Genomic DNA, 27078 nt, shown 5'->3' with positions numbered 1-27078 from the left:
AACATTACACAACAATTTTTGATAATTAATTTTAGTGTAGCTTGATTGCTGTTTGTCCTAGAATTCATAAAATGATGTGCCACAGTAAATTAATTTAAATTTTATTCTTAGCTTCCAGGCTTACAATAACAAAACACTGAAAATTTAAAATATACAATTCCTTGATCGAATAGCATTTAAATGTTGGAAACAGCATTCGCTGTAAAATGTTGGAAACAGCATTCGCTGTAAAAGACCCCTGCAACTAGAGTAGGTCTTGAAAAACCCTTTAATTAAAATTATGCTTTTTTAATTTTATCAATTAAAATATATTCTAATAAAATAATTTATCCATCACTGCCAATGCCTTCCTTAATAGAAATACTGAATATGGATATTTAATACTTTATATCAATCAGTACTTATGCTTTCATAAATATTCAAAAATGTTTTGGTTTTTATTGTGTCATTTCTATTTTGAGATTATTTTCTCCTTAATTTTTATTTTTAAAATTTCTACCTTAGGTATGTTTACTTTTTGAATTGAATGAAATTGAAAGAATTGGAGGACAGTGACTGAAAAAATGGAGAAGGCATTTTTAGCATTACACTAATGAACAGACTACGTTTTTGTTTCCTAATCACTTATAGTATAGTTCTTGCATATCTTGCATATATAGGTTGGGTTGGGTTAGTATAGTTTATGTTCTGCTAGTAGGCTTTTTCTTTACATCTCCTTGGTTACTATGGAAACAGAACATTACACTAGTAGATGTCTTCTTATATAGTAATCCTATTCAGGAGCAGAACACATAAATTGGTTGGTGGGGATGCAGAAGATGGGAGCAATACACTGAAAGACTGTCCAGTAGAGATGTCAACATCCAGGATACCTTAGAACAGTGGTCACCAACTTGTTGTCCATGGACCACTGGTGGTCTGCGAGAAAATGTTGGTGGTCTGCAGAAAAATTGTTTGCATTTTTTTTATATTGCACTAAATACTATTTATCATTTAAAAAAAATCATATTAATGGTCCACGGGATTTAAAATTATGAATTTAGTGGTCCCTGAGATCTGAAAGGTTGGTAACCCCTACCTTGGAAGATACTGATGCTAAAAGATGAAGTCAGATCAGCAATGCATTCATTACTAAGCTGAAGGTTACAGGAACTGATGGAATTGCATTGAAATATTGCAAGTGACAGAAAAAGAATCAGTAAAGGTTCTAATTAAGGTATGGAAGCAAATCTATAGAATGGCATAGCGGCCAAAAGATTGGAAGATATCAATCTACATTCCAATACCAAAAAGGAGACTTAGCAGAATGTACACGATCTTTAATTTCCCATTTTAGCGAGATAGTGCTTAAGATCATCCAATGCAGATCAGAGCTCTACATGGAAAAAGAGATGCTAGATGCTCAGACTGGCTTTAGTAAAGGTCAAGCAACATGAGATTATTGCCGATGCATGCTGCTGGATAATTGACAAAGTCAATACCAAAAAGAAATCAGTATGTACTTGATTGATTATAGAAAGGTCTTTGAGTGCATCCGTCACGTTAAGCTATGGAACGTGCTTAGAAAAATGGAAATCTCAGAACATCTCAACATTTTATGCACAGGTCAGGAAGGCACAGTATGTATAGGACATTATGAAACAGACTCTCAATCATCCAGGTTGTAGTTGTCCCAAAGGAGTTTTTTCCCAAAAGACAACTGGACTTTCTTGGCCGGGTGGTGGTGGTGGTTCTTTAGTTCTGTAGGAGTTACTTGGCTGAGAAGTGAAACATTTTCAAAGGAAAAAAATGAACCAAGAAAGTCAAGAAACAAAGTGGAAAAAATAGGGCTAAAATTAAATATAAATGAATGGGCAAAGGAATGAAAACAACCAGCCTTAGAACTGATAATGAAATGGCGGACAGCTTCTGCCTTTTAGGATTAACTATCAACAGTAAAGGAACAGATAGTCAATGCAGAGTAGCACTTGACAGAGCATCATGAAGGCCTTGGCAAAGATATTCAGATACTGTGATGTATCTGTATCTACAAATACCGACAAAGATCAGAATAGTGCAAGCGATATTATTCCCTATGAAGTCTATGAAAATTTAATTGGACTTTGAAGAAGTATAAAAGTATTTGAAGGTATATTTGTTTGTTGGTCAATAGAAGTGGATTCTCTGCATCCTATGTTATTTATCAATATGGAAAGATACATTTATAATCCCAATTACTCAACAGGCTGAAGACTTGTAACTTATGAACAAGTTGCTTACAGATGCAGACTACATATGGAGAATTATAATGAAACATGGACATTATTTATTGAAGCTTTTATGTAAAAATTTCTATTTAGGTTACTTCTAGAGATATTAAGACTGGGAATTATTACTCTCATAATTCCTAATTCTATTTCCCAGTTGGAATATATTCAGCTGGGAAGGCTACAGTAAATTAACAGAATAATAATCACATTAATACACTACATAGTCTGCAGAAGTTTCAAGGTTTTGTTTTTCCTGCCAGTACAAAACCACTTTAGTATAATTGTTCAGTGCTTGCCGACTTTAAGGGAAGAAGCTGTGCATACTGGCCTTGGTTATTATCATGCCCTATCATTTTAGCTAATACCCCAAATTCAGAAAAACTCTTATCCCTGGAAGAAAAATTGTATCCCTACATTGAAGTCTTACAAGTACTTCTGATAGCTGTTCCAATAAAAGTCATTGAAACCACTTAAACCTCCTAGCCTGCCAGTTTCTTGTGATTCAATTATTGTGTGGTTAATGTATCCAATTAGTACTAACAGCAATGGTACATTGAAACATGGGAAGGGAGGGCGAAAAGCAAACAGGCCAATAAATTACTTAAGTGGATAGCAAGTGTTATCCAAGACACACATCAGTAGTCCCCTGCAGTGAAAAGTGCACATCAATCATATCTAGCAAGGCTAAAGATCATTGAAAGCAAGATGACAGATCGATCCATTGACTCATAAATCAATTATAGGAATTGGAATAGAAGGTGAGTAGGAAAAAGCCCCACTGAGCCCTTGATACACACACACACACACACACAGAGAGAGAGACACACAGACACACACAAATATTTGCCTTATTAAAAACACCATCATTAATGGCTCCGACTCCCAAATATTTAGACCATGGATGTCAAATTCACCGCATGACATTGCTGTCTTGTGACGTTTCACAACATTTTCTCCATTCAAGGAGCTTGGGCAGGCGTGGCCTGTGTGTGATGCATTCGGCACACAGGCTGTCACTTTGACTCCTGATTTCGACTATATTAAAAGTTTGGCTGTCTGCTTATTTAGGTATGTTGAAGTTTACAGGTCTATTCTAATGTTCTTAATTTAAATTTGGCCTGGGACACTGTCACTATGTTCACTCCTTATTCTCTTGTACTAATTATTTTGATTTTTAATTGTTTACCTATAACTTTCCATAATACAGGTACTCCTCAATTTACAACCACAATTGAGCCCAAAATTCCTGTTGTTGAATGAAACATTTGTTAACTGAGTTTTGCCTCATTTTATGACCTTGCTTGCTTCAATTGTTACGTGAATCATTGCAACCACCATAAATATGAACCAATTGCCAAGGATCTGAATTTTGACCGCATGAGGATGGGGATGCTGCAAGATCGTAACTGTGAGAAACGGTCATAAATCAATCAAATTTTCAATGCCATTGTAACTCTGCACAGTGCCAAAATGACAAAATTAATGGACTAGAGGAATGCTGTGGAAACAATTTACTTGGACTTCAGTAAGGCATTTGATAAAATAAACCATACTTGATAAGATAGAAAAATGTGGGTTAGACAGCATAACCACCAGATGGATTTGTAACTGGCTGACCAAGCACACTCAGTGTGGAGTCCTCAATGGAATTGCATCTACATGGAGGGAAGTATGCAGTGGGGTACCCAAGGCTCTGTTTTAGTCCCAGTACCAGTGGTGGGATTCAGCCAGTTCGCACCTAATCGGGAGAACTGGTTGGTAACTTTCTAAGCAGTTCGGAGAACCGATTGTTGGAAGAAATCTTTTGTTTTTCCCCACTTTGCAGGGCTAATCCTGTAAGGAAGGCAGGAAGGAAACATTCTGGTGTTGTTTCTAGCCTAATCTTTATTGCCCTGCTTACAGAAACTGCCTCTCCAGTTAACCCTTATTACCATTGTAATGAAGTGCCCATCGACCTGAGTGACATTGACTCGGCCACACCCACATGATCACATGACCACCGAGCCCCGCTTACCCAGCTGGTCATTAGGGCAGAGAACTGGTTGGTAAATTATTTGAATCCCACCACTGCCCAGTACTCTTCAACATCTTCATCAATGATTTGGATGAGGGGATAAATGGGGAACTCATCAAATTTGCAGATGACACCAAGCTGGCAGGAAAAGCCAACACTCCAGAAGATAGGCAGAAGGAACTTGACAGACCTAAACACTGGGCACGATCTAACAAAATGAAATTTAGTGATAAAAAAAAATAAGGTTCTACATTTAGGCAAGGAAAACAAAATACACAGGTACAGTATATATGGTACTTTGCTCAATAGTAGTAACCGTGAGAGGGATCTTGGAGTCCTAGTGGACAATCATTTAAATATGAGTCAACAGTGTGCTGCAGCTGCCAAAAAAATCCAACACAGTTCTAGGCTGCATAAACAGAGGGATAGAATCAAGATCACATGACGTGTTAATGCCACTTTATAATGCCTTAGTAAGACCACACTTGGAATACTGCATCCAGTTTTGGTCGCCATGATGTAAAAAAATGTTGCGACTTTAGAGAGAATCAAGAGAAGAGCAACAAAGATGATTAGGGGACTGGAGGCTAAAACATATGAAGAATGGTTGCAGGAACTCGGTATGTTTAGTTTAATGAAAAGAAGGATTTGGGGAGACATGATAGCAGTGTTCCAATATCTCAGGGGTTGCCACAAAGAAGAGGGAGTCAAACTATTTTCCAAAGCACCTGAGGGCAGGACAAGAAGCAATGGATGAAACTAATCAAGGAGAGAAGCAACCTAGAACTAGGGAGAAATGTCCTGACGGGGTTGGACTAGAAGACCTCCAAGGTCCCTTCCAATTCTGTTATTCTGTTCTGTTCTGTTCTGTTCTATTCTCCTATTCTATTCTAACTTTGTAAGTTGAGGATGATCTATATAGATTTGTATATAACTTTCCTTAATATTGATTTCAATGCAAGAACTTCAGAGTCTGTTTTTCTACAAACAAGCTTTAAAAATATAGATTTTTTAAAAATGACACATAATATATACATTTTTGATAACTGCCCCTATGACATGCTGAGATTCTAGTAGATTGCTTGCATTACTGGAATACATGCTGAGATGGAATTTGTACTGCTATATAATATCATTGTGTTCTAAAATAAAGTCGTGATGAAATTCTGAGGCTTTTTTTTCTTCTTCTCCCAGTGGACATGACACAAAATGACTACCAAATTGGAATAATTACATTTGTGGGAGTTTTCTGCGGTTATATTTGCTCAACAGAGTCTGTAACTAGCCGTAGATTAAACTTACTATTTTTAAATAACACACGACACAGAAAATCATAGCCATTCACATTTCACCTTGTATTTTAACCAGTGTATTCTCTGGATTTTATGCTTTAAAAGAATCCTACAGGAGCTTGACTGAAACTGGAGTCACTGAAGATTGAACTCCCCTCAGATTTCTCCCCTCCTGCATCCTTGTTTCAACCCACACAGAGTTAAAGGAGAAAACAAAGACAAGACAAGGAAGAAGCTGAGGCTGCAACGGTTCCATTAAGATGCCAAAAGGGAGAATTAACTACAGGTCCCTCCCCACCCAGTTCAGATTCAGAGATAAGGCAGAATTTTAAATACAAGCCACGTTTCAGGTTAAGATGCATCATCAGTCCTAGTCACATTATGGATTAATCTGATGTCAAATTAATTCAGTATCTGAATGTAAGTTTGCATCTGTGTGAGTGTGCACGAGTGAAAGTGAGAGAAGGTTAAAAAAAAAAAAGTACAGACCGTAAAACAAAGAGATATCAGCCAAAATACTTGCTACTGCCCTTCCAAACATTCATAAATCTTCCTAGTCATTCAACTCAGTGGCCACTTCAATTCCTTCCATCGTTGGTCTTCACCTGTCATATGATGAGCATATTAATTTTTTTATGAACTTATCCACACCAACTTCCTCATGCATTTTGACAGGTACAATGCATTTCTGTTCTGTCCAAATTTCTTTCTATCCCACTACAATCTTCTTTTTTCAGGTGAGTTACCCTATCTGCTCTCACTCTGCTCTCACTCATTACTGTTGTGTTTAGCTAAGAGTTGCCAAAATATTCTTGATGGAACAATCTGATTCCTGGCTTGCAGCAGCTTTTAAAAAAATCTCTTCTGCTATCTCTCTCTCACTCTCTCTCTCTCCTCATCTCTTAGAGCAGTGTTTCTCAACCTTGGCGACTTTAAGTCCTGTGGACTTCAACTCCCAGATTTCCCCAGGCTGGGGAATTCTGGGAGTTGAAGTCCACAGGACTTAAAGTCACCAAGGTTGGGAATCACTGTCTTAGAGGGTATCAAAAGAAGAAGACAGGATGTAATTTTAGTCCTTCTCATTTTCTTTCCACCCTATGAGGCTTGGGGGTTATTTCACTCTATTTTCTCTCCCAGCATTAAATAAGATATATCTTCTGGGAGTAAAGAAAAAAATTAATTACTAATTACACAGTTACTTTAGTTTTAGAGCCGAGAAGCTCAACACCCCCAAACGGCAAGTCACTTAATTAAGTTATTCTTGATTTAATCGAGGATTTATTTCTCTCCTGGCAAAAGCTTTATGAAATTGACCCAGGTCTATGGCACCCATTCCAAAGCATAATGTGTGATCATTTCACACCACTTTTACATTTAGATCTCTCCCAAACCTGGGGAGAGAAAATGTCAGGTCCTATTAAGAAATATAGGGGTGTTTTTGAAGCTAATGTGTGGAGGCATAAGCAGCAGTCATGTCAAGTGACAACTTAGTGTAGATTTCATAGTGTTGGCGGGGACTCTGAGAAGTCTGATTACAGCCAGATTTTTTAAAAGGCAAAAAAGCAAGTGAGGAGTCTAAATTATTTTGGAAGTTAAAGGAATTCAGGGATATACATTTTTATCATTTAAAATATATCCTCGGGACCTTTGATGTAAAATTCTTATTTTGGCATTTGGAAAAGTGTTAATTTCCAACAAGCTAAGATTGCACGTTCCGATTTTCCAACTAGCTAAGATTGCAAGTTGGGAAGCCACTAAGCCATTGCTGGCTTTAACCACAGCATATTAAAGAAATCACAGTAGCTTGGTTGATAAATAACAGTATAAACTACGATTTTCAAAATGCAGAATGTAGGTTTACATATTATACTAAGTCAAAGACAAATGAACCACATTGTGGCTTAGTCTGAAAAATGAATTTATCCAAAAAGGTTTATTATTTCCAATCTTGGATACAAGAAAAATGAAATAAAAATATCTATGTTGTCTTTGCCTTCTTGGGATTCTATTCCTAGCAGGTACTGAGATATTTATTTTCCTTTATCTCCTGCCTTCTGCTCACCAGTTATCAGATAATTTAGTTGTTTCATGTTCAACAAGCATAGAACTGATTGTTAGTTGCTGACACCTCGCCAGCCAAATGGGAAAAGAAAAAAAAAGGAATTGGAGATCTTTTGACTTTTCTTTCCCATAATATTTATTTGGATTTTTGCAATGTGAAAGAAAGAATGCAGAATGAGGAAAAGGTTTCTTAGTATTTCCTTTTTATACAAGCACGTTTTCTAATTTTCTCTTGTGATTCTTGTAGCACTTCAGGTTTAAAAATAGGATGGAGCAAAGTAATTACTTTGATCAGTGATATCTTTTTATTTATTTATTTAGCATTTTGGAAGAACAATTCATTCACTCTGTAAATAAGTCTGCTTTTTGATAGATCCTGTTGTCCTATATAATGATATGTTCCTATGGTGGAAAAGGAAGCAGATTTTTTTTAATGGAGCTCTCCCATTTTAGATTGCCCCAAATCTCTCAACAAAGCTTTCAGAGATCAGTTCCATCAAAAAGAGAGTGACACACACCCCCATCCTGAAAACACATGATATGAATTAACACAATCAGTTCTGATGTGCATAAAATAGCTGTGAACTGCAATTCATTTTGAAACTGAAACTCCGTAGACAGGGCAGAATCTAAATCAAAGGTGTGAATCAATTAATGAACCTGCAGATTTCTTTTCATAAATCATTTTTCATTGAACTCTTAATTCCGTAATGGGTCAGAAGCTATTTAGAAATCTTCAGCTATGGCAAGTTTAATATGGTTGTTGAAAGTATTCCTGTTCAGCCTAGTTCAGGAGTACAATTTCTCAGCTTTGATTTTTAGCAATACAATTATATCAATGTAATATTAAGTTGAAACAATTCCCTCCAAGGTCCCTTACCTCCAAGGTCCCTTCCAACTCTGCTATTGTATTGTATTAATTAAAATTATTTATTTCTGAAACCCAAACATAGTGATTAGCAGGAAATGGATTACTGAAGCTATCAGCTACCATTTCGCAATTTGAACTCAATCTACATTTGAAAGAAGCCTGTGTTTGTATATTTGTCATTTTTCAATCTAGTTTTAGCAATCATCTCTTTAGGAGTGCATGGATTGGAGTAGCAAAATAACAGAGTTGGAAGGGATCTTGGAGGTCTTCAAGTCCAACCCCCTACTCAAGCAGGAAACCCTATCCCATTTCATACAAATTGTGGTCCAATCTCTTCTTAAAAACCTCCAGTGATGAAGCACCTACAATTTTTGGAAGCAAGCCATTCCACTGATTCATTTTCCTCACTATCAGAAAATTTCTCCTTATTTCTAGGTTCTCTTTGAACCATACATAGCTCACTATTTGTGATTGATTATTGGCCAGTATTTTTGAAGTGTGATTAGATGTTATAAAATATTTATAATACCTCCAATATGGATATCTTTGGCACATGAAATTCATGCCACGATACCATTGTGTTTCAGTTTTCCTTTAACCTTTCAGTTTATTAGAAGAATTGCTGTCTCTCAACAATGATAAGTAATGCCAGCCTAAGATCTTTGCTGAAAGGAGATGTGGTAGTAATTTAAATCTAGTTCTCATTTATAAAAATAGAGCAAAACTGAGGGTTGCAGTGCAGGACGCAAGTACTGTCTATGCAGACCAGACTTTTGCTCTTCAACAGATTATTGAGAAATGTATGAATGCAAGAAAGGAAGTTAATTATATGTTTGTTGAATGTTGAGACAGTTTATAATAAAGTGAATATGTAATGTTTTGCACAAATAAGTTGCTCTGTAGTTGCTGAATGTAATAATAATGGTACACGGTGAACAAAAAGCATGTGTGAGAATAAATAAAATACCTACTGAATGATGATGATGATGATGATGATGATGATGATGATGATGATGATAATACTCCGCCGTTGCCGGTCCCAAGCCCGGATTAGAAAGGAGGAGGGTTGGGGTCAGGTTGGCAACCTGACCCCATAAAAAAAACTGCCAACCCATACAATATGGTGAAAGAAACGAATAAAAATTTTATACTGCATCGGTCGTCGCGCGGGTTAACAAGGGCCGCGGCGGATGTTGGGATCCCTGGACATCCGTCGACAAGTGGGCTACAATGGACCAGCCAACAAAACGACAAAAATATAGTGCAGATGAAAACTGTGCCATAATGGCCTGTTACTACAACTCAGAGCCAGAAAAAAGAAGTTATTTAAAGTGAATGTATGAATTATGGAAACAACAATATCCAGATTCAAATGTTAGTGAACAATGACTAGCAGATCAAAGGCGATTTATTATACGGAATAAAGTGTTTAGTGAAGTTGAACTTCAGGAAATTCAGGCAAATTGCAAAACCAAAAAAACAATATCACAAGCGGAAATAACTGATATTCAAGACACAACTAAAGACATTATAGTAGAACTCCCGTAAGACGCTCTCGGGGAGGAAATAACACCACCACCACTAGAACCAGTTATCACTGAACCAACTGATGAACTAACTCAAAAACAAAAAGAATTGAAGGATAAGAACATAGAGCATTTTCTGCTTAATGAGGAAAGGCAACGTTTACCATCACTAAAAACTGTGCCTAAGAAAATTTTGCCCCTATCATGAAAATGGTTAATGCAGTGTTTTCAACAATTGAATAGGGATCTATCTTGGAAACGAACCAGTTAATGTACAGCGCAGTTGTAATAGTCACTAATGAACTAGGCATTAAAATCAAAGTACTTAGTCACACAACAGAAAAAGGATCAAAGCCAAAGTGGAAAATCCGATTAGAACAAAAAGTCAAAAAATTAAGGGCAGATGCTAGTAAATTAAAGAACATGCATGAGCAACGGCTTAAAAACAACAAAATGATAGATCGGCTAATCAGAAGATATAGATTGGATACAAGAAACATCAATGAAGCTGTAGAGATTGTAAAACAGCAGATAACAGCAACAGCTAGAAAAATTGAAAGATATGAGGCACAAATCATCCAATATAAACAAAGTCAGCAATTTCGATCTGACCAACGGCATTTTTATCAAAGTCTTAATGTGAATGGTGATGCCAAAAGTGAAAAACCAGAAAAGCAGGCCACAGTTGAATTCTGGAAAGAATTGTGGGAAAATGCAAAGGACTACAATAACGAAGCAAAGTGGATACATGATTTGGAGAAAAGCATTGGCAACAAACAAATGCAAGCATTAGAAATAACAACTGAGATGGTCAAAAATCAAGTTAAAAAGGTAAAGAATTGGACATCACCTGGAAAGGACCAATTACATGGTTTCTGGCTCAAATATCTGACCAGTTTATATGCAATATTGGCCAGGCAACTGAATGAAATTTTACAAAAGGGCCAAATTGATGAATGGTTGACAACTGGAAAAACATACTTGATTCAGAAAGATGCAACTAAAGGAACAACACCTGAAAACTACAGACCAATAACATGCTTGCCAACAACCTTCAAATTACTCACAAGCATTATTGCAGATAACATGATGGATTATTTGGAAACAAACAACATCTTGCCAGTAGAGCAAAAAGGCAACAAAAGAAGGAGCAGGGGCACAAAAGATCAGCTCCTAATTGATAAAATGATATTAGAAAATTGTAAGAACAGAAAAACGAACTTGAATATGGTCTGGATTGATTACAAAAAGGCATTTGACTCACTGCCACATAGTTGGATCATAAAATGCTTAGAAACAACTGGCATTAGCAAAAATATTACATCCTTTGCTGAAAAGGCGATGAAACAATGGAAAACTGAGTTGGCAGTAGGGAATGAGATCTACGGAATGGTTAATATCAAGCGAGGAATTTTCCAGGGTGATTCACTTTCACCTCTTCTCTTCATCATCGCAATGATCCCACTATCAGTAATCTTAAAAAAAATGAAATTAGGCTACCAAGCAGCCAAGGAAGCTGAAAAAAATTCACATTATTACAAGTGAAGCAAACAGTTGAAGAAGAAAAACATGCACTGGCTGATTATTTAAAAGAAAGTCAAGAACATCTATTAATCGAAGTAAAGAACAAAAATCTACTGAAGGCCCAACAGACAAAACAAGAATACAGAAAAAATGTGATAAAATCAAGAATGGAGAGTTGGCAGAACAAAGCACTGCATGGCCAATTTCTGGAAAAAATAAAAGATAAAGTGGACAGTGAACAAACTTGGTTATGGTTAACAACAGGTACATTAAAGAAAGAAACAGAGTCACTAATCCTGGCTGCGCAAGAACAAGCTATCCGCACAAATGCCATTAAGGCCAAAATCGAAAAATCCTCTGATGATGCCAAATGCAGACTTTGCAAAGAAGCTGATGAAACTGTTGATCACATACTCAGCTGCTGTAAAAAAATCGCACAGACTGATTATAAATTGCGGCACAATTCAGTAGCGCAAATGATCCATTGGAATTTGTGCAAAAATTTTAATATTAAAACAGCAAAAAACTGGTGGGAACATCAGCCTGAAAAAGTCACCGAAAATCAGATGGTCAAGATCTTGTGGGATTTCCGTATAGAAACAGACAAAATACTGGCGCATAATATGCCAGACATCACACTGGTTGAGAAAAACAAGGTTACAATCATAGATATTGCAATACCAGGTGATAGCAGGGTCGCCGAGAAGGAACATGAAAAAATCGCAAGATACCAGGACTTAAAAATCGAAATTCAACGACTATGGCACAAACCAGCAGTGGTAATTCCAGTGGTAATTGGCACACTGGGTGCTATTCCAAAAGCACCGGAATTACATTTAAAACAGTTAAAAATTGACAAAATCACCATCAGTCAAATGCAAAAAGCCGCACTGCTTGGATCTGCACGCATATTATGAAAATATGTTACAACGTCCTAGGCCCCTGGGTGGGGCCCGACTAGTAACCAATGCCAAATCCGGCGAAACAACTGGCTGCTGTGATACAATTGTATAATAATAATAATAACTCCGCTGTTGCCGGTCCCAAGCCCGGATGAGAAAGGAGGAGGGTTGGGGTCAGGTTGGCATCTGGTCCCGTAAAAAAAAAACCGCCAACCCATACAATATGGTGAAAAAAACAAATAAGAATTCCATACCGAATCGGTTGTCGCGCGGGTTAACAAGGGCCGTGGCGGATGTTGGGGTCCCTGGACATCCGTCGACAAGTGGGCTACAAGTGGACCAGCCAACAAAACGACAAAAATATAGTGCAGATGAAAACCGTGCCATAATCAGAAGATATAGATTGGATACAAGAAACATCAATGAAGCTGTAGAGATTGTAAAACAGCAGATAACAGCAACAGCTAGAAAAATTGAAAGATATGAGGCACAAATCATCCAATATAAACAAAATCAGCAATTTCGATCAGACCAACGGCGTTTTTATCAAAGTCTTAATGTGAATGGTGACACCAAAAGTGAAAAACCAGAAAAACAGGCCACAGTTGAATTCTGGAAAAAATTGTGGGAAAATGCAAAGGACTACAACAAGGAAGCAAAGTGGATACATGACTTTGAGAAAAGCATTGGCAACAAACAAATGCAAGTATTAAAAATAACAACTGAGATGGTCAAAAATCGAGTTAAAAAGGTAAAGAATTGGACATCACCTGGAAAGGACCAATTACATGGTTTCTGGCTCAAATATCTGACCAGTTTACATGCAATATTGGCCAGGCAACTGAATGAAATTTTACAAAAGGGCCAAATTGATGAATGGTTGACAACTGGAAAAACATACTTGATTCAGAAAGATGCAACTAAAGGAACAACACCTGAAAACTACAGACCAATAACAAGAAGGAACATGAAAAAATCGCAAAATACCAGGACTTAAAAATCGAAATTCAACGACTATGGCACAAACCAGCAGTGGTAATTCCAGTGGTAATTGGCACACTGGGTGCTATTCCAAAAGCACTGGAATTACATTTAAAACAGTTAAAAATTGACAAAATCACCATCAGTCAAATGCAAAAAGCCACACTGCTTGGATCTGCACGCATATTACGAAAATACGTTACGACGTCCTAGGCCCCTGGGTGGGGCCCGACTAGTAACCAATCCGGCGAAACAACTGGCCGCTGTGATACAATTGTATAATAATAATAATAAGTGGTGGTGGTGGTGGTGGTGGTGGTAGTGCGATGGATGCACAGATATTTATGTATGCAGATAATGATTCTCTGTTGTTGATTGAGAATCCAAATAAGTTGCATGGAATGTTATGCACACTGAATCTGAAAATCAATGTACAGTTTAAAAGACCAAGGATTGTCAGGGGAAGTAGAGTGAATAATTGCAAGTAATGCATAAAAGGCAAAAAAGCCTACAGCACTGAATGAATTTCTGCACCTTGATAAAATATGTATGAAATATGGTAAAATAGATGGAGATCTTTTAATATATGTAAATGTTAGTATGGGTGCCATGTGGGTGGCATGTGGTCTGCTGCAAAAAAAAAAGATTTTTTAAAAAAAGCAAAACTACTTGTTTATAAGAGTAGACTTCTGGAATAGGGGTCTGTAGGAAGCATCAGAAAAGTCAAGATGGTGGCAATAAATATGGAATTGAAGCTCCACATCTTTTGTACACATGTAGACACTGCAAAAATGTATAAACCAATAGGGTTTCAATTATGTGGCTATGACTACTCTAATGTCATCATTGTCTTCTGATGTTCCCTGTGAGTGCCTTCTCCTACTTTGTTATATCATAGCAAGGTTTGCATTTGTCAAGAAAAATATAAAAGTAAATTGAACGGAATGAAAATGGAGTACGGTACTTAGGAAGTGCATGTAGTAGAACAAGAATATATAGGCTCAAGAATGAATGGGTGTCATTGAATCTGTATGAGTAAGTAATTAATACATAAACACTGTTTAATTATACAAACTGAATGAATGAGGATCAAATTGTAAAACAAATGTATGAAAAAAGAATGAATGGTTAAAGAAGAGGAAGACATGGGGGAACAGAACTGATGAAATCCTCAAAAAAAAGAGATGAACCATTTCAAGAATTAATGTATGATACAGTGGAAGGATGATGTCCAAGTATAGAAAGATATGGAGTAGTGTAGTGAATAAGGTTGGGATAACCCGGATTGAGCTATATTTTCTTTCATTATCTCATGGCTTTCATTGTTTTTTATTTCTTACATATTTTTGTCTTTTGCTAATGCCAAAAAAGGGATAATGTGGTATGTATGTTTCTATGTTGCAGGCTCATATGATCAATCCTCCTTCATTCCTTCCGTATTCCTTGGGAGAAAAAATGAGCTTTAATAAAGAAGCTTAAAATAATTCTCTTTAAGTTTCTTTTGAGCATGAAAAAAAATCCATTCTATGACCTTCCTTCTGTAATTTGAAATGGTTCAGTCTAGAAATAGGTATGTTACATCTATTGTTCATGAAAACTAGATTCTAGCTCATCATATATAGAAAATGTTCTTGTCTTAATTAACCCCATTAAGTAATGCAAAAATATCCTTCAAATCTGCAGTTTTGCTATATAAAAGGGCAGTGAAAATTTCTTGCTTTTAACATTCACTTAGGAATATGATTTGAAATATGATTTGCAATTAAAAATGTGTTCTTATTTTCGGAATTTAATTGTTATTGTGTTTGCAGAACTGGAAACAAAGATTAGAAACTCATTTTCAAGGTTAATGAGTATCCCCATTCTGAATTTTCCTACGTTGACACTTATGTCACAGATGCTAGAATAAATATTATTTCTTTCGATCTGAAAAAATATCTTCAGGTTTTATTTTATCTCATATGCTCATATGCTCAGTGAGGCAGCTATATGCCTCAATGAAGCAAACAAGCTAAGAAATGGAGTATGATCTTTAGGTGATGACCCTCTGGATTCAGGTTATGCACAGTGATGATTGGCAACTCACTGAGGATAGTGTAAATTCCACATTGGCACTGCTATGTGTTATCTTGTACCTGGGATTTCACTTTGCTATATATATCTTCCAAGAGCTACGGGTTGTCAGGCACAAACAATAAAAGTGGCTCTAGGACTTAGGTCAAGAGGTTGCTTTACGGTTGACTCCACTATACACAAGAATCTCACCAGACTGCCTATTTTCCCCTGGGAAATCCAGATATATAGATCTAAGTGTCTGACCTCCCATCTATAGAGTTTAGACTGACATATCTCTTAACTACCGCCACCAGGGCCTCCCTCCTTTCAGCCGTTGATTCCACCACATCATCTACTTATAATAATAAAGTCATACAATTATCATTTATAGAGAAGAAGTATTAAGAATAATGTTCTAGTATTAAGCTCCAGAATCTAAAATTCCAGATAAATGCTAATAACCATGATGGGAGAACAGATTTAAACAGCAAGCCAGATGAGGTCGGATGGAAAAGAAATTGGAGCTCAGATGCTTTTTCAAGGCAGTGACTTTCTTACTCTCCTCGACCTCTTAATCACAGACCCACCATTACAAAACTGACAAGCAATTTAGTACACTTAATCTTAAATGTTGAAGTCTTGCTTCTAAACTACTTTGTGAAAAGAAGCTTTTTAAGTTAAAATTGGTTCAGCAAGTACATCCAATGTGAGTCAGTTCTTGAAAAAAACAACAACTCTATTTGCAAGAGAACATATGCCAAATCATGGGTGTTCACAGTATATGGGAAAAAGAAGTCAAGATGGCAGACACAATTGTGCAATTGAAATTCTGTCCGTTTTTAAGTCTCATCATAGAAAATCTGTTGATGTCTTAAGGATAGGGGTATTTATACCCATCTGCTGAATATACAAATTAGACATCCTGTTTTGGCTCGCCAGTGGCCAACAGAGCTGACAGCAGAGTTGGATGGTGAGGAGGTTGGGGAGGAACATGGACGAGACCTGGGGGCTGAGGAAAGCTCAGACGAAGGCTCTGCATTGGAGGCAGAGAGTGAGCTAGATAGCAGTGAGGCAGAGGAATAGCTGGAGCCTGTTCCCAGTATACGCATGCACAGAGCTGCCAGAAGACAAGAACAACTAAGAAAGTAGGGTCAACTTGGGAGTAAAGCCACACCTTGGAGGTGATTGGCCCCTCCCATAGGAAATAAAAGAGCAATGAGCGTGGAGTGGGCTTTTGCAGGAAACAATTTGTTCCTTTGGTCATTTCAAGAGTGGAAAGTTCTGTTTGTGACTGTAAGTGACTCTGTGCCAAGTGTTGCCTTGCCCTGCACTTGGAAACTAGTTATCTGGCAGCTCTCTGAGTGAGATAAAGTTCATGTTGATAAATATTCCTTTGAAAGACTGTTTGTCAAGCATTGCTGACTGTGAATGAAAGGAATTCACAGTCATGTAAATAAAAGAGGTTTTGCCAGGACCAAGACTCTGCTACATGCTTTTTAAGGAAGCTTAGGTCAGAACAGATCCTTGGATGTTGAAGCTTTTGTGAAGATATCTTGGAGAACCAATACAACTAACTAACCTCGATTACACTTGTGTGAGTCCCATTTCCAGGAATGAGGACAAAGAGGAAATATACAATGACCTTCCTGAGAAATAGTTGGCACCTTCAGTAAGGTTATCAAGACTTGGCTTGTTCCCAAGGCCTTTGGGTTGTAACCACCATTTACATAATGGTGTTGTTTCTCTTTATCTCAATTATATTGTTTTATTTCATGATTGCTTATTGGTTTCTGTATTGCATTTTTGTATTAATTTTTCTGAGGTTGTGTTGCATTTTCTGTAAGCCTGCTAGAGTCACCTTGACTGAGTTGTGTAACTGGTCAAATGTTTTAAATAAGTAAATCATCCATTAAATAAACAAAATCCTCTGCACACATAAAAAATTAGGCAGAGTTTTATTGGCACCATTACAGCTGCCATCTTTATTTCTTTTTCTTTTACCATGCCTACTTTGTGAACATCCCTGCAGCAAACAAATGAAATGGAGAATGGTCTTGTCCTTCAACAGCAGCCACCAAATACTAGCCACCTGGTCACCAGCTGTCTGATCTAACTTGAGAGATGGTAAAGAAATGGGAATTCAGCAGAGAAAAGATATTGCTTCTTTGTGTGCTTCAATGTTTTATTTAGCCCAGCAAAATATATGCTTTTGTTTTGGGAAGTGTCTGATTTCTTAAGGGAGACAGCAAAGAAGAAAAATATTGATTTGTGGCCTTTTATTTTAAAAGTCACTCCTTAATCTGAGAAAGAGAGGAGGGAATAAAGATATAGTGATGACAATTCTCATTGCTATGGCAACTGTACATTTTTAGTGACAGTGGAGTCTTCCTCCAGAAACAGCTAAATTGCCTGGGAAGTGAAGGTGAAGAGGGCAAGAAGCAGATGGTGGAATTTACTTAAGGAAAATTGTAACTCTTGGAATTTGCAAATAGGGGAAGATGAGGAAAGAAACATACTTGAATAAACAAAATAGGTGTGCCTACCATTGTATAGGCACCATTGATGATTTATAGCCTACCTTATCTTATAAATCCAGAATTGGGGACTATAGTATCTGGGACCATACAAATTACTATTTTCTATTACTATTTTCCTTTTTTTTCCTTCATTTTTCCACTAGATCACACATTATAATCAAAGAAAGATGCAGGTTTTTGAATCATGGGGAAAGCTTTAGCATAATATTTCATTAGAGCTATTTTGCTGTCCCTGAGACTTCTCATTCCCATTCCCACTCTGAAACCTCATTTCAGTGGACAAAAGTCCCCCCAAAAATATTACAGTCGCATCGTTTCTAGAAATGTCAGTGCATTGTTGGATATCCTACCGCAGCTCTCAAAAAGGTTAGTGACCTAAGTTGCACTTTTGCAGCTTCTCAAAAATTGCCTATGCAAAGAGAACAATGCAGTAATAACTTGGGGGTGGAGATTAGGTGGCCCTTTTCCATATGATCAGACTAATCTTGAGAGAAATTTCTATGGTATCTGATTCACTCACTCAAGGAACCACAAAAGATTGCCAAACTCTGACAGTATTTCCACTTGATACTCCATTTCCCATTGAAAAGGGAGTATTTGTTCGTTTCACAGTATTTATAGCTCATTACATTTCTATTGGGTTTTGCTTTTATGAATGTTCTTTGGGGTAATTGCATTTCCAATACATCAATCAAATGCAACTGTTTTTATTCTTAATTGTAACTTTTACTTATGAACTAATTCCTAAATGGGGAGAGAAGACAGAGAGATAGACAGATATAATGCTCCTTCATCCAAAGATGTTGTGCCACTCTGAATCAGCTCCAGCTCTCTGTTCTCAGTCATTTGGAGCCTTGAATCAGGGTTTTGCCAGCTCTGCAATGGTTCAGCAAAATCAGAGCTAAAGCTGGTATCAGGTATTGTTTTGAAAAGCTCATTGTCTCATTGGTGGGAAATCTACTTCAACCTGGCTGAACAGTATCTGCCTCAACAGCAGTAACTGTGAGAGGATCTAGAGGTCCTACTGGACAACCACTTAAGTATAAGCCAGCAATGTGTGGCAGTTGCCAAAAAAGCCAGTGCAATCTTAGGCTGTATCAACAGAGGGATAGAAATGTTAGTACCATTTTATATTGCATTGGTAAGGCCACATTTGGAATATTGTTATAGGAGATGATCATGCTGAGCCAGAGAGAGGGGTCAAGCACATCATCAGTTTTGAGTTCCTTCAGGCTGAACATCTAGTGGATCCACATTTAAGTCCAGTCCACTTTGAATTCTGTTGACCCTTATCTAACACCAATTTCCCTTTGCTGGCAGGCCTGGGGGTGATGAGTTCCCTCCTCTCTCGACATGTATGGTTGTACGACTGTTGTCTACTTTTATTATTTGTATTTTGTCTTTTTATGTTCCCCCTTTTTCCCCCCTTGAATTGTTCGCCGCCCTGAGTCCTCCCAGAGAAGGGCGGCATACAAATAATAAAATACAATACAATACAATACAAGACAGGAGAAGGGAGGATTATATACTAGTTCAATAGAAGTTTGGATAGAATAAATGTTGGGTGTCTGGGAGGGGTTTACAAAGTGTTATCAGTTTGTTAAACTCAGCCCATGAGTTTGATTTGTCCTCTAAGTAATTTATATGAATCACAACTTTTGATAAAACCTTTACTAACCTTAATATATTCCAGAGGTTTTAGTGCTGAGTAAAATTAGGACAATCCCCACTCCCTAATGAATTAATGTTGGAATTAAGAACCAGAGAGACGAGAGCGAGAGAAGGGAATGAAATCTATTGAGTGGCAAAATAGATTACTGCTAATTCACCAGAAGAGTGCATTGAACAACAAGCATTTCTATATTCTTTGTTTCCTTATGGTGGGTTTTTTTTTTTTTTTTGCAATTAATAGAGTGTACACTTTCATATTCCAACTGGCGCAAGAAACAAGTTGCATTCTGGAATATGGGTCAAGTATTGGTGTGCCCATACCTATACATTTACTTTGGCAATTGTCAAAAATACTGAACTTGATTCTGAACATTTTAAATAATATATAAATTTTACCTTGAATATTACACTGAGAATACCACATGTGAGTTGTCTTTTGAGCAACTTCCTCAGTAAATCTATTGTGTTATAAACTATGTTTTGAAGGGCAACCTACTACATTGTTACAACAGTAATAATATTCCCCCAGAAAATCAGCAAATAAATCTGCCACACGTAAGCCTTTTCTCTCAGCTTGCATTTGAGCTATATAATCCCCCCTCCCACCAAATACATATGAATTTTATGAGATTCTCCTAGATTTGAATGATCAATAGAAATGGAGTTCCTTTTTGGGAGTTATGGGTGTTCTGTGGTAAAAGGAAGACATGATACCCCTTTATACCCATTTTTATAATGGAGGAATTTTCTATTGCTTAATCTGATGGAAATATACATTGACATAACACATGACAGGAGTCAAAGTTAGATCTGGCACATTTTTCAAAGTGAAAAGAAGTTTCTCATTTGCACAAGATAATTAATTAGACTGTATGACATTTAAATTTGGCCAGCAGTAAGTATTCCAGCTGTATTAAACAATGACAACAATAAAAACTTATAGATAGCAATAAAGGATTTACACTGATCTAAAACAAGCCAAGTGACAATTCTGTGCTGACTTAATGGAATGAATACACACAAAGAAATTGTATTGCTATTCTTTGCTATAGAAAATACCATTTTACAAAGCTGTTTTCTACTTAATTAAGCTTGAACCCATTGTTACTTGTAAATTCCAGATGCAAACGATAAATGATTATTTACTGAGAAAAAGAATTGGCATGGCAAATGTTCATTGTATAATGACAGCATTCTGTAAAATTTTGACTACAAGTGTAAACTGTGACAGTGCAACTAGTTATTTAACTTGCAAATCCCTATGTGCCCTTCACTCAGGTTGCAGAGGGACAGAGGAAGTGACTACTGCAGCTTTAATACAGCAACTTGGCTGTTAAAGCACTTAAATGTCACCTTGTCCCTGAGGTGTGCTTAGATCGGCTATCGGAAAGTAAAGACAGAATCACAATGCTTTTGCTTTTAATAAAAGAGATGCCCTTATACACCCAAACTCTGTAAAATGAAACAACACTGAACTGATCATGAAAACTCTGTTCTGTTCCTATGCTTTGTACTTATCAGATTTTCTGATGATCAGAATTACATTGGGTGGTTATTAATATGTACTGAGAGACAAAAATCAAAATTATTTTTAAAGGTTAAGAAAGTGGTCTCAAAAGAAAAAATGAAGTTTATGGAGACAGATTCAGAATTCTTCACTTAGGAGAAGAAATCAAATGCACAAGGGGATAATTGCTATATAAAGGCATATGTAAAAAAAAAGAATCTGTAATTGATCACAAGTTTTAATATAGGTCAGCAATGTGAATAGATGTGAAAAAAGACAAAGACAAATATAAGATGCATTAATAGACATTTAGTTTTTTAATCATAGCAAGTAATTGCATCATACAGTATCTTTTGGCATACAACAATGTGACTTCAGTCATCTTCAGTAGACATTAACACCCTACACTATCAGGCTTTAAGACAGTGATATTATGGAGAAAACTTTAGCTTTTTACTGAAGCTAATGGTTATTGGGAAGCTGGATTGAACCACCAGATAATTCTATGATTTGCCAGGTAGAGTCAGATTATATCATGGGAAGAATAAAATGGAAAAGCAACAGTTATTCCCAAAAAGTATCTTTCACTTGTCCTCAAAAGTTTATAAAATTGTGAGGATATTGCCTGAGAGGAAGAACAAATCTGAAGGACCAAGAAGGGCCTGCACAACTACATTCTAACAGAAGGTTTAGATAATCTTCCTTAAACCTGCATTTTTGCAATGCCATCCAAACATGTTTGAAATCTTAAGATATTATTTAAGATGACAATATCCAACTATTCTTTCTTTGGGATTCTGACTATATGATAGTTGCCTTCTATTGTTACTATTATATTATTTAAATGATTTATAGGGAATAGGGAAGCCTTGTACAATGGGCTAAGAACCATCCACTAGATCAGATGCAACATCACAAGATTCAGCCTGGACAGCAGCCTTTGTAAAGCCTTGGATAAAGCTATTCACTAGTGATACTTAAATTAGATTCCTAGCAGCTCATAAAACAAAGAGAATGGGCACATTTACCTGTTCATTGTTTCAGAGTGAAAGACACACTCTGGTAAAGTTTCAGGAAAGTATTTTAGCTGAATATTAGGTGGGGGGGAATTCATAATAGTAAAATGGTTTGATAGTGATACTAATCAATTAGGGAAATTGTAGACATTATTTCTGTGGAAGTATTAAAATAGAAACTGGATAGCTACTCACTAGGATATTTTAATTCAATTTCATGGACAAAGCAGGGGATTCTAGTAAGTACCCATATTATGCCCAAAGGGGACATATAATATATGGGATTCTAAAGCTATACAATGTTTCCAAGGTTTTTTTTTAGTTAGAAAAACATAGCAATGCAACCTCCCACAGAGAACTTTCATTGGCATTCACCAGCCTTTAATGTCTGTCCTACCCAAGTAATGTAAGAAAGGGCATTAACTTTCCCAACAGATGAGTATGAAACTGGCTGAAAGACTGTGATGTGCTGATAAACTTTTTCATTTGTATCAAGTTTTCTTAGCAGTACTTTTGACCTTTCAATGTATGAACGCATGCTTTCAATTCACTTTTTAATTTTTAACATGACAGAATTGAATCATTCTTACAGTTATGTCCAAATTATGCTTAGAGACAGTGCCCAATTCCATATCTATTAGTCTATTGGTGTATTTCTATAAGGTTAAAAAAAGAAAAGAAAACACATACCCAGCCATAACAATGAAGAAATCTAGGCGGTTCCAGGTATCTCCAAGGTAGCATTTCTTGCCAAATATCCCCAGGGCCACCATCTTCAGCACCATTTCCATAGCAAAGAAGATAAAAATGAAGTCATCAAACACCTAAAATGTCCATAAGAAAAAAAGATGCAGATTTAAATGAATTTTAACCATTATTTTGAATAGCCATATGAAATACATAAACAAGATTTTCTCTATATATTTTCTATATATTTTCTATACATTGTTTAAGATAATGTTTGAAGACCCTTTTGTAGGCACTGCCACCCACAAATGAGCCAAGGTGGCGCAGTGGTTAAATGCAGCACTGCAGGCTACTGCTAGATCAGCAGGTCAGCGGTTCAAATCTCACCGGCTCAGGGTTGACTCAGCCTTCCATCCTTCCGAGGTGGGTAAAATGAGGACCCAGATTGTTGGGGGCAATATGCTGACTCTCTGTAAACCGCTTAGAGAGGCCTGAAAGGCCTATGAAGCGGTATATAAGTCTACTGCTATTGCTATATTGCTATATTGTAGGCACTGCCACCCACAAAGATGTTGCAGATGTCTTACAGAGAAAGGAGCCAATTCTAGTATGTTCACCAATCCTTCCACTGAACACTGTTTCTAGAAATGTCTACCTGATCCCTTAACAAATAATAGACTAGGCTGAAATCTTTGGTGTTTTTTTTTAGCTATCTGACATAATCTTTACACATTTTTTTGTTTTAATCTATTGTTTATTGATTGTTTTTTATTTTTATATTTGTAATTCAGTCCAACAACTTTTGCTATTTAGAATGTATCAAACAGTCTACAGTTAGTCCCTGCATAATGCCTACTTTTTCAGTGATTGTTTGAAGTTACAATGAATGAGGGGTCCCAAGCTAGATGAGGAAGAGGATAAGAGACCATATTTCAAGTAGGTTAGAACAATAGTCTTCAGCCTTTTGGGTACCAGGAACCAGGTGTATGAAGAGAGATTTTTTCACAGAAAGGAGGGGGTGTGTTTTCATGTGCTGCCTGCATCCTGCAGATGGGGCTTTGCTTGTTGTGCAGCCCAGTTTGTGGCATGCTGTGGACTTGTGCCAGCCCACAGACCATGGGCTGGGGCCACCTAGGTTAGAGGTTTACAGTTTTAGTTTGGCAAGTTTCTGTCCATTAGATATAAGCAAATAAAGGATTGGACTCATTTGTATTTTATTGTATTGCCTTTGGGCTTGAGCCTGACATCAGGCTGAGTGAACAGCTAATATAAAGATTTGGTGATCGTTGCATTTACTTCATAAACAAAAGCATCTCTCATCTCTTTCACATTGCTTTACAGGAATGTTGCCCTATTATTCATAGCAAGCCACTTCAGCTCAGTAATATTTGAGAGTTTTTTAGTTTAGTTTAGTGTAGTTTAGTTTATTTGTCTTGTATGCCGCCCACTCCCGGAGGACTCCGGGCGGCTCACAAAAGACAAGGGAAAGGGGGGAACAAGACAAAGACAACATATTAAAAACAAAACCAACATTCACAATTTCTATGGAGGTAGATGCTTCTCAGCTCCCCACAGCCTGCTGGAACAGCCAGGACTTGGTGGCTTTGCGGAAGGCTGGGAGGGTAGTAAGGATCCGGATCTCAACAGGGAGCTCGTTCCAGAGGGCCGGAGCTGCAACAGAGAAGGCTCTCCCCCGGGGAGTCGCCAGCCGACATTGGCTGGCAGATGGAATCCGGAGGAGACCCAACCTGTGCAATCTAATTGGTCTGAGAGAGGTAATCGGCAGGAGGCGGTCTCTCAGGTACCCAGGTCCGATGCCATGTAGGGCTTTATAGGTAGTGACCAGCACCTTGAAGCGGATTCGGAGACTAATAGGTAGCCAGTGCAGCTCACGGAGGATAGGTGTAACGTGGGTGTACCTTGGTGCACCCACAATCGCTCGCGTGGCTGCATTATGGACTAATTGGAGTCTTCGAACACTATTCAAGAGCAGCCCCATGTAGAGCGCATTACAATAATCCAGTCTTGATTTTAAATAGGAACTTCTGGCTTTAGGTATTGCCAAATCATTTGTATGCGGTTTGACTCTAAAATGCCAATCTTCAACCTGGCCATGCCAAAAATGCTGAATTTTTTAAAAAAATCCATTCTCTGTACATGAGCTCGTACACTTAGAATCTTGCTGTAGCATGTACCCACATGCACTTTAAAAGATGGACAAAAATGGGACAGCAAAATATCCCCCAACAAGTAAACTTCCATCTCCTCTTTGTACATGGTATGAAGTTCTTATTGTGGAATGCAATGTATATTTTTTCCAGACAAAATGCATTCCACAGAAATGGAAACATTCCATTTTTGACTTTAATATCCATAGAATATTCTTCCAGACATCTGAAAGTTTATCCAGGTAATTTTTGACAAACTTGAAATGAGTATCAACATTTTTCTTAGTGAGGAAGGACTTGCTACTCTCCCAGTAATTTTCTGATGATGGCCTCATGAACGTAATTACTTTAGCCAAGGCAATAGAGACCTGCAGATCAGTATATGTTGTTCAATAGTTCTGTGTGACTTTCTGAATGTATTTATGTACTTTATATGTATAGTCTTTATTATTGAAGACTGGGAATCAATCAAAATTATGTTGATTTTGATAGGTCATCCGCTCTTGGGAAGATTTATCTTGTTTCAAATCCTCTCAATTTCTATGTCTCACTGTGGGTTGATGGAGTTTTAGAAATGATTTTATAATCTTTTTTAGAACATTAAGTATCAGCCACTTTTTAATGAAAACTTTTTAGAAATTTATTTTGGCTTTGTTTATGAAACAAGTGAACAAGCATCCCACTTTGGTGCTATTTGCTGTCTCAATACTCCATATATCAGCAGGATACACAAAAAGCTCTAATAAATACCTGACAGAGATATTCACATTTGGAAAAACTGAAAGGGAATGAATACTTTTTCAAAGTCCCAATAATATAGTCTAATGTTATATGAGGAAACACAGAAGCAGGTGTATGAATAGCTAGAATAGCAAGTTTGACATTTTGACAGATTATTTAAAAAGTGCTGGCTTGCTATGGGCCTTATTTCTACATGACTTTGCTGATGACTTTAGTTCACATAACATAGTTATGGAATATATGTCAAGATATCAAACAGAAGGTCACATATTGCCATTATAGAAAGGGAGCTACTTACTTGCAAAATTTTACATCTGTTGGAGAGGCAATCCATATCATCACAGGGTTGATACATTCCAAGTGTGACACAGTTTAGTAGGATTACCATCATGCTGAGACATTCAAACCAGGTGGAAGGAAGAAATAAAGTCAAGGAAGAAATAACTCATTTTCCAACATTATAATTAACCATCAGGTATACTAGAGTGGAAATTTTTGTTTTTTAAAAAACTATCAGAATGTACAATAGTAAGCAATAAAATCATAGCAACACAATGCATAAACAGTAGATAATTGAGATAATAGAACTGCTCTTAGATCATACCATTAGACTGCAGGTGAGAAAATCATATGATAGCATATTCCTTCATAGATAGAATAAAAAAAATCAATCATGTACAAAATATATTCTTATAGATGAAAGAAATAGTTCCATGGAAAAAGGTTTCAGTTCTGGATACAAGCTAAGGTAGTATCACCTGAGAAGAATTTTATTACTGAATAAGTTGTTTACATGAGTTATTTTGTCTGCTACTCTAAAATGACCAAATCACTGCTTTCGTGAAGATGGTAGTAAGGATTTTGACACAAATAATGCAAAACATGGTCTAGTATAAATGTTCAACAAATATTTATCTATGAGATATCTTTAGGAATCTCTTCTAACTCCATGCACATCAGTGCATTCACACAGACACAATATTTTTATCATTACATTCTGAATAAATCACTTTAAATGTACTGCAACAGAATAAGGTTAAATAAGCAGAATTCATTTTTATTAACATTTATAACAGGTAACATGGAAAACAAATAGCATTGTTTTCATTATAACTTATCCTTCTCGTCCTTAATTATAACTATCCTTCTTATTCACATTTGTTTTAGTTGACTATGTAAAAATAGCTAGCAATGCCTTCAGAGCAACTAATATAAATATATACTTTTGTATTAATTTGCTTGTCTTATTTTTTCCAAAAATAAGATCACCGTTACC

The 27078-nt window shown here is 36.8% G+C and overlaps 1 protein-coding gene across 3 annotated transcripts in view; it reads right to left on the bottom strand.

Moving 5' to 3' along the window:
• The window catches only part of CACNA1I (calcium voltage-gated channel subunit alpha1 I), a 173384-nt gene extending 147177 nt beyond the window's left edge, over positions 1-26207 (bottom strand). For all 3 annotated transcript variants that reach the window (XM_087723205.1, XM_087723207.1, XM_087723206.1), the window contains exons 1-2: positions 26101-26207; positions 22897-23030 (exon numbers count right to left, since the gene is read on the bottom strand). In XM_087723205.1, the coding sequence (XP_087579331.1) occupies positions 22897-23030; positions 26101-26193 (227 nt within the window). In that variant the 5' untranslated portion in view covers positions 26194-26207. The remainder of the gene's footprint in view (positions 1-22896; positions 23031-26100) is intronic.
• Positions 26208-27078: the final 871 nt, after the last annotated feature.

Source organism: Thamnophis sirtalis, unplaced genomic scaffold, assembly GCF_051295495.1.
Source record: "Thamnophis sirtalis isolate CommonGarterSnake01/CBP01778 unplaced genomic scaffold, rThaSir2_p1.2 scaffold_9, whole genome shotgun sequence".
Lineage (NCBI taxonomy): Eukaryota > Metazoa > Chordata > Lepidosauria > Squamata > Natricidae > Thamnophis > Thamnophis sirtalis.
This window is presented reverse-complemented; position numbering and strand designations above follow the sequence as displayed.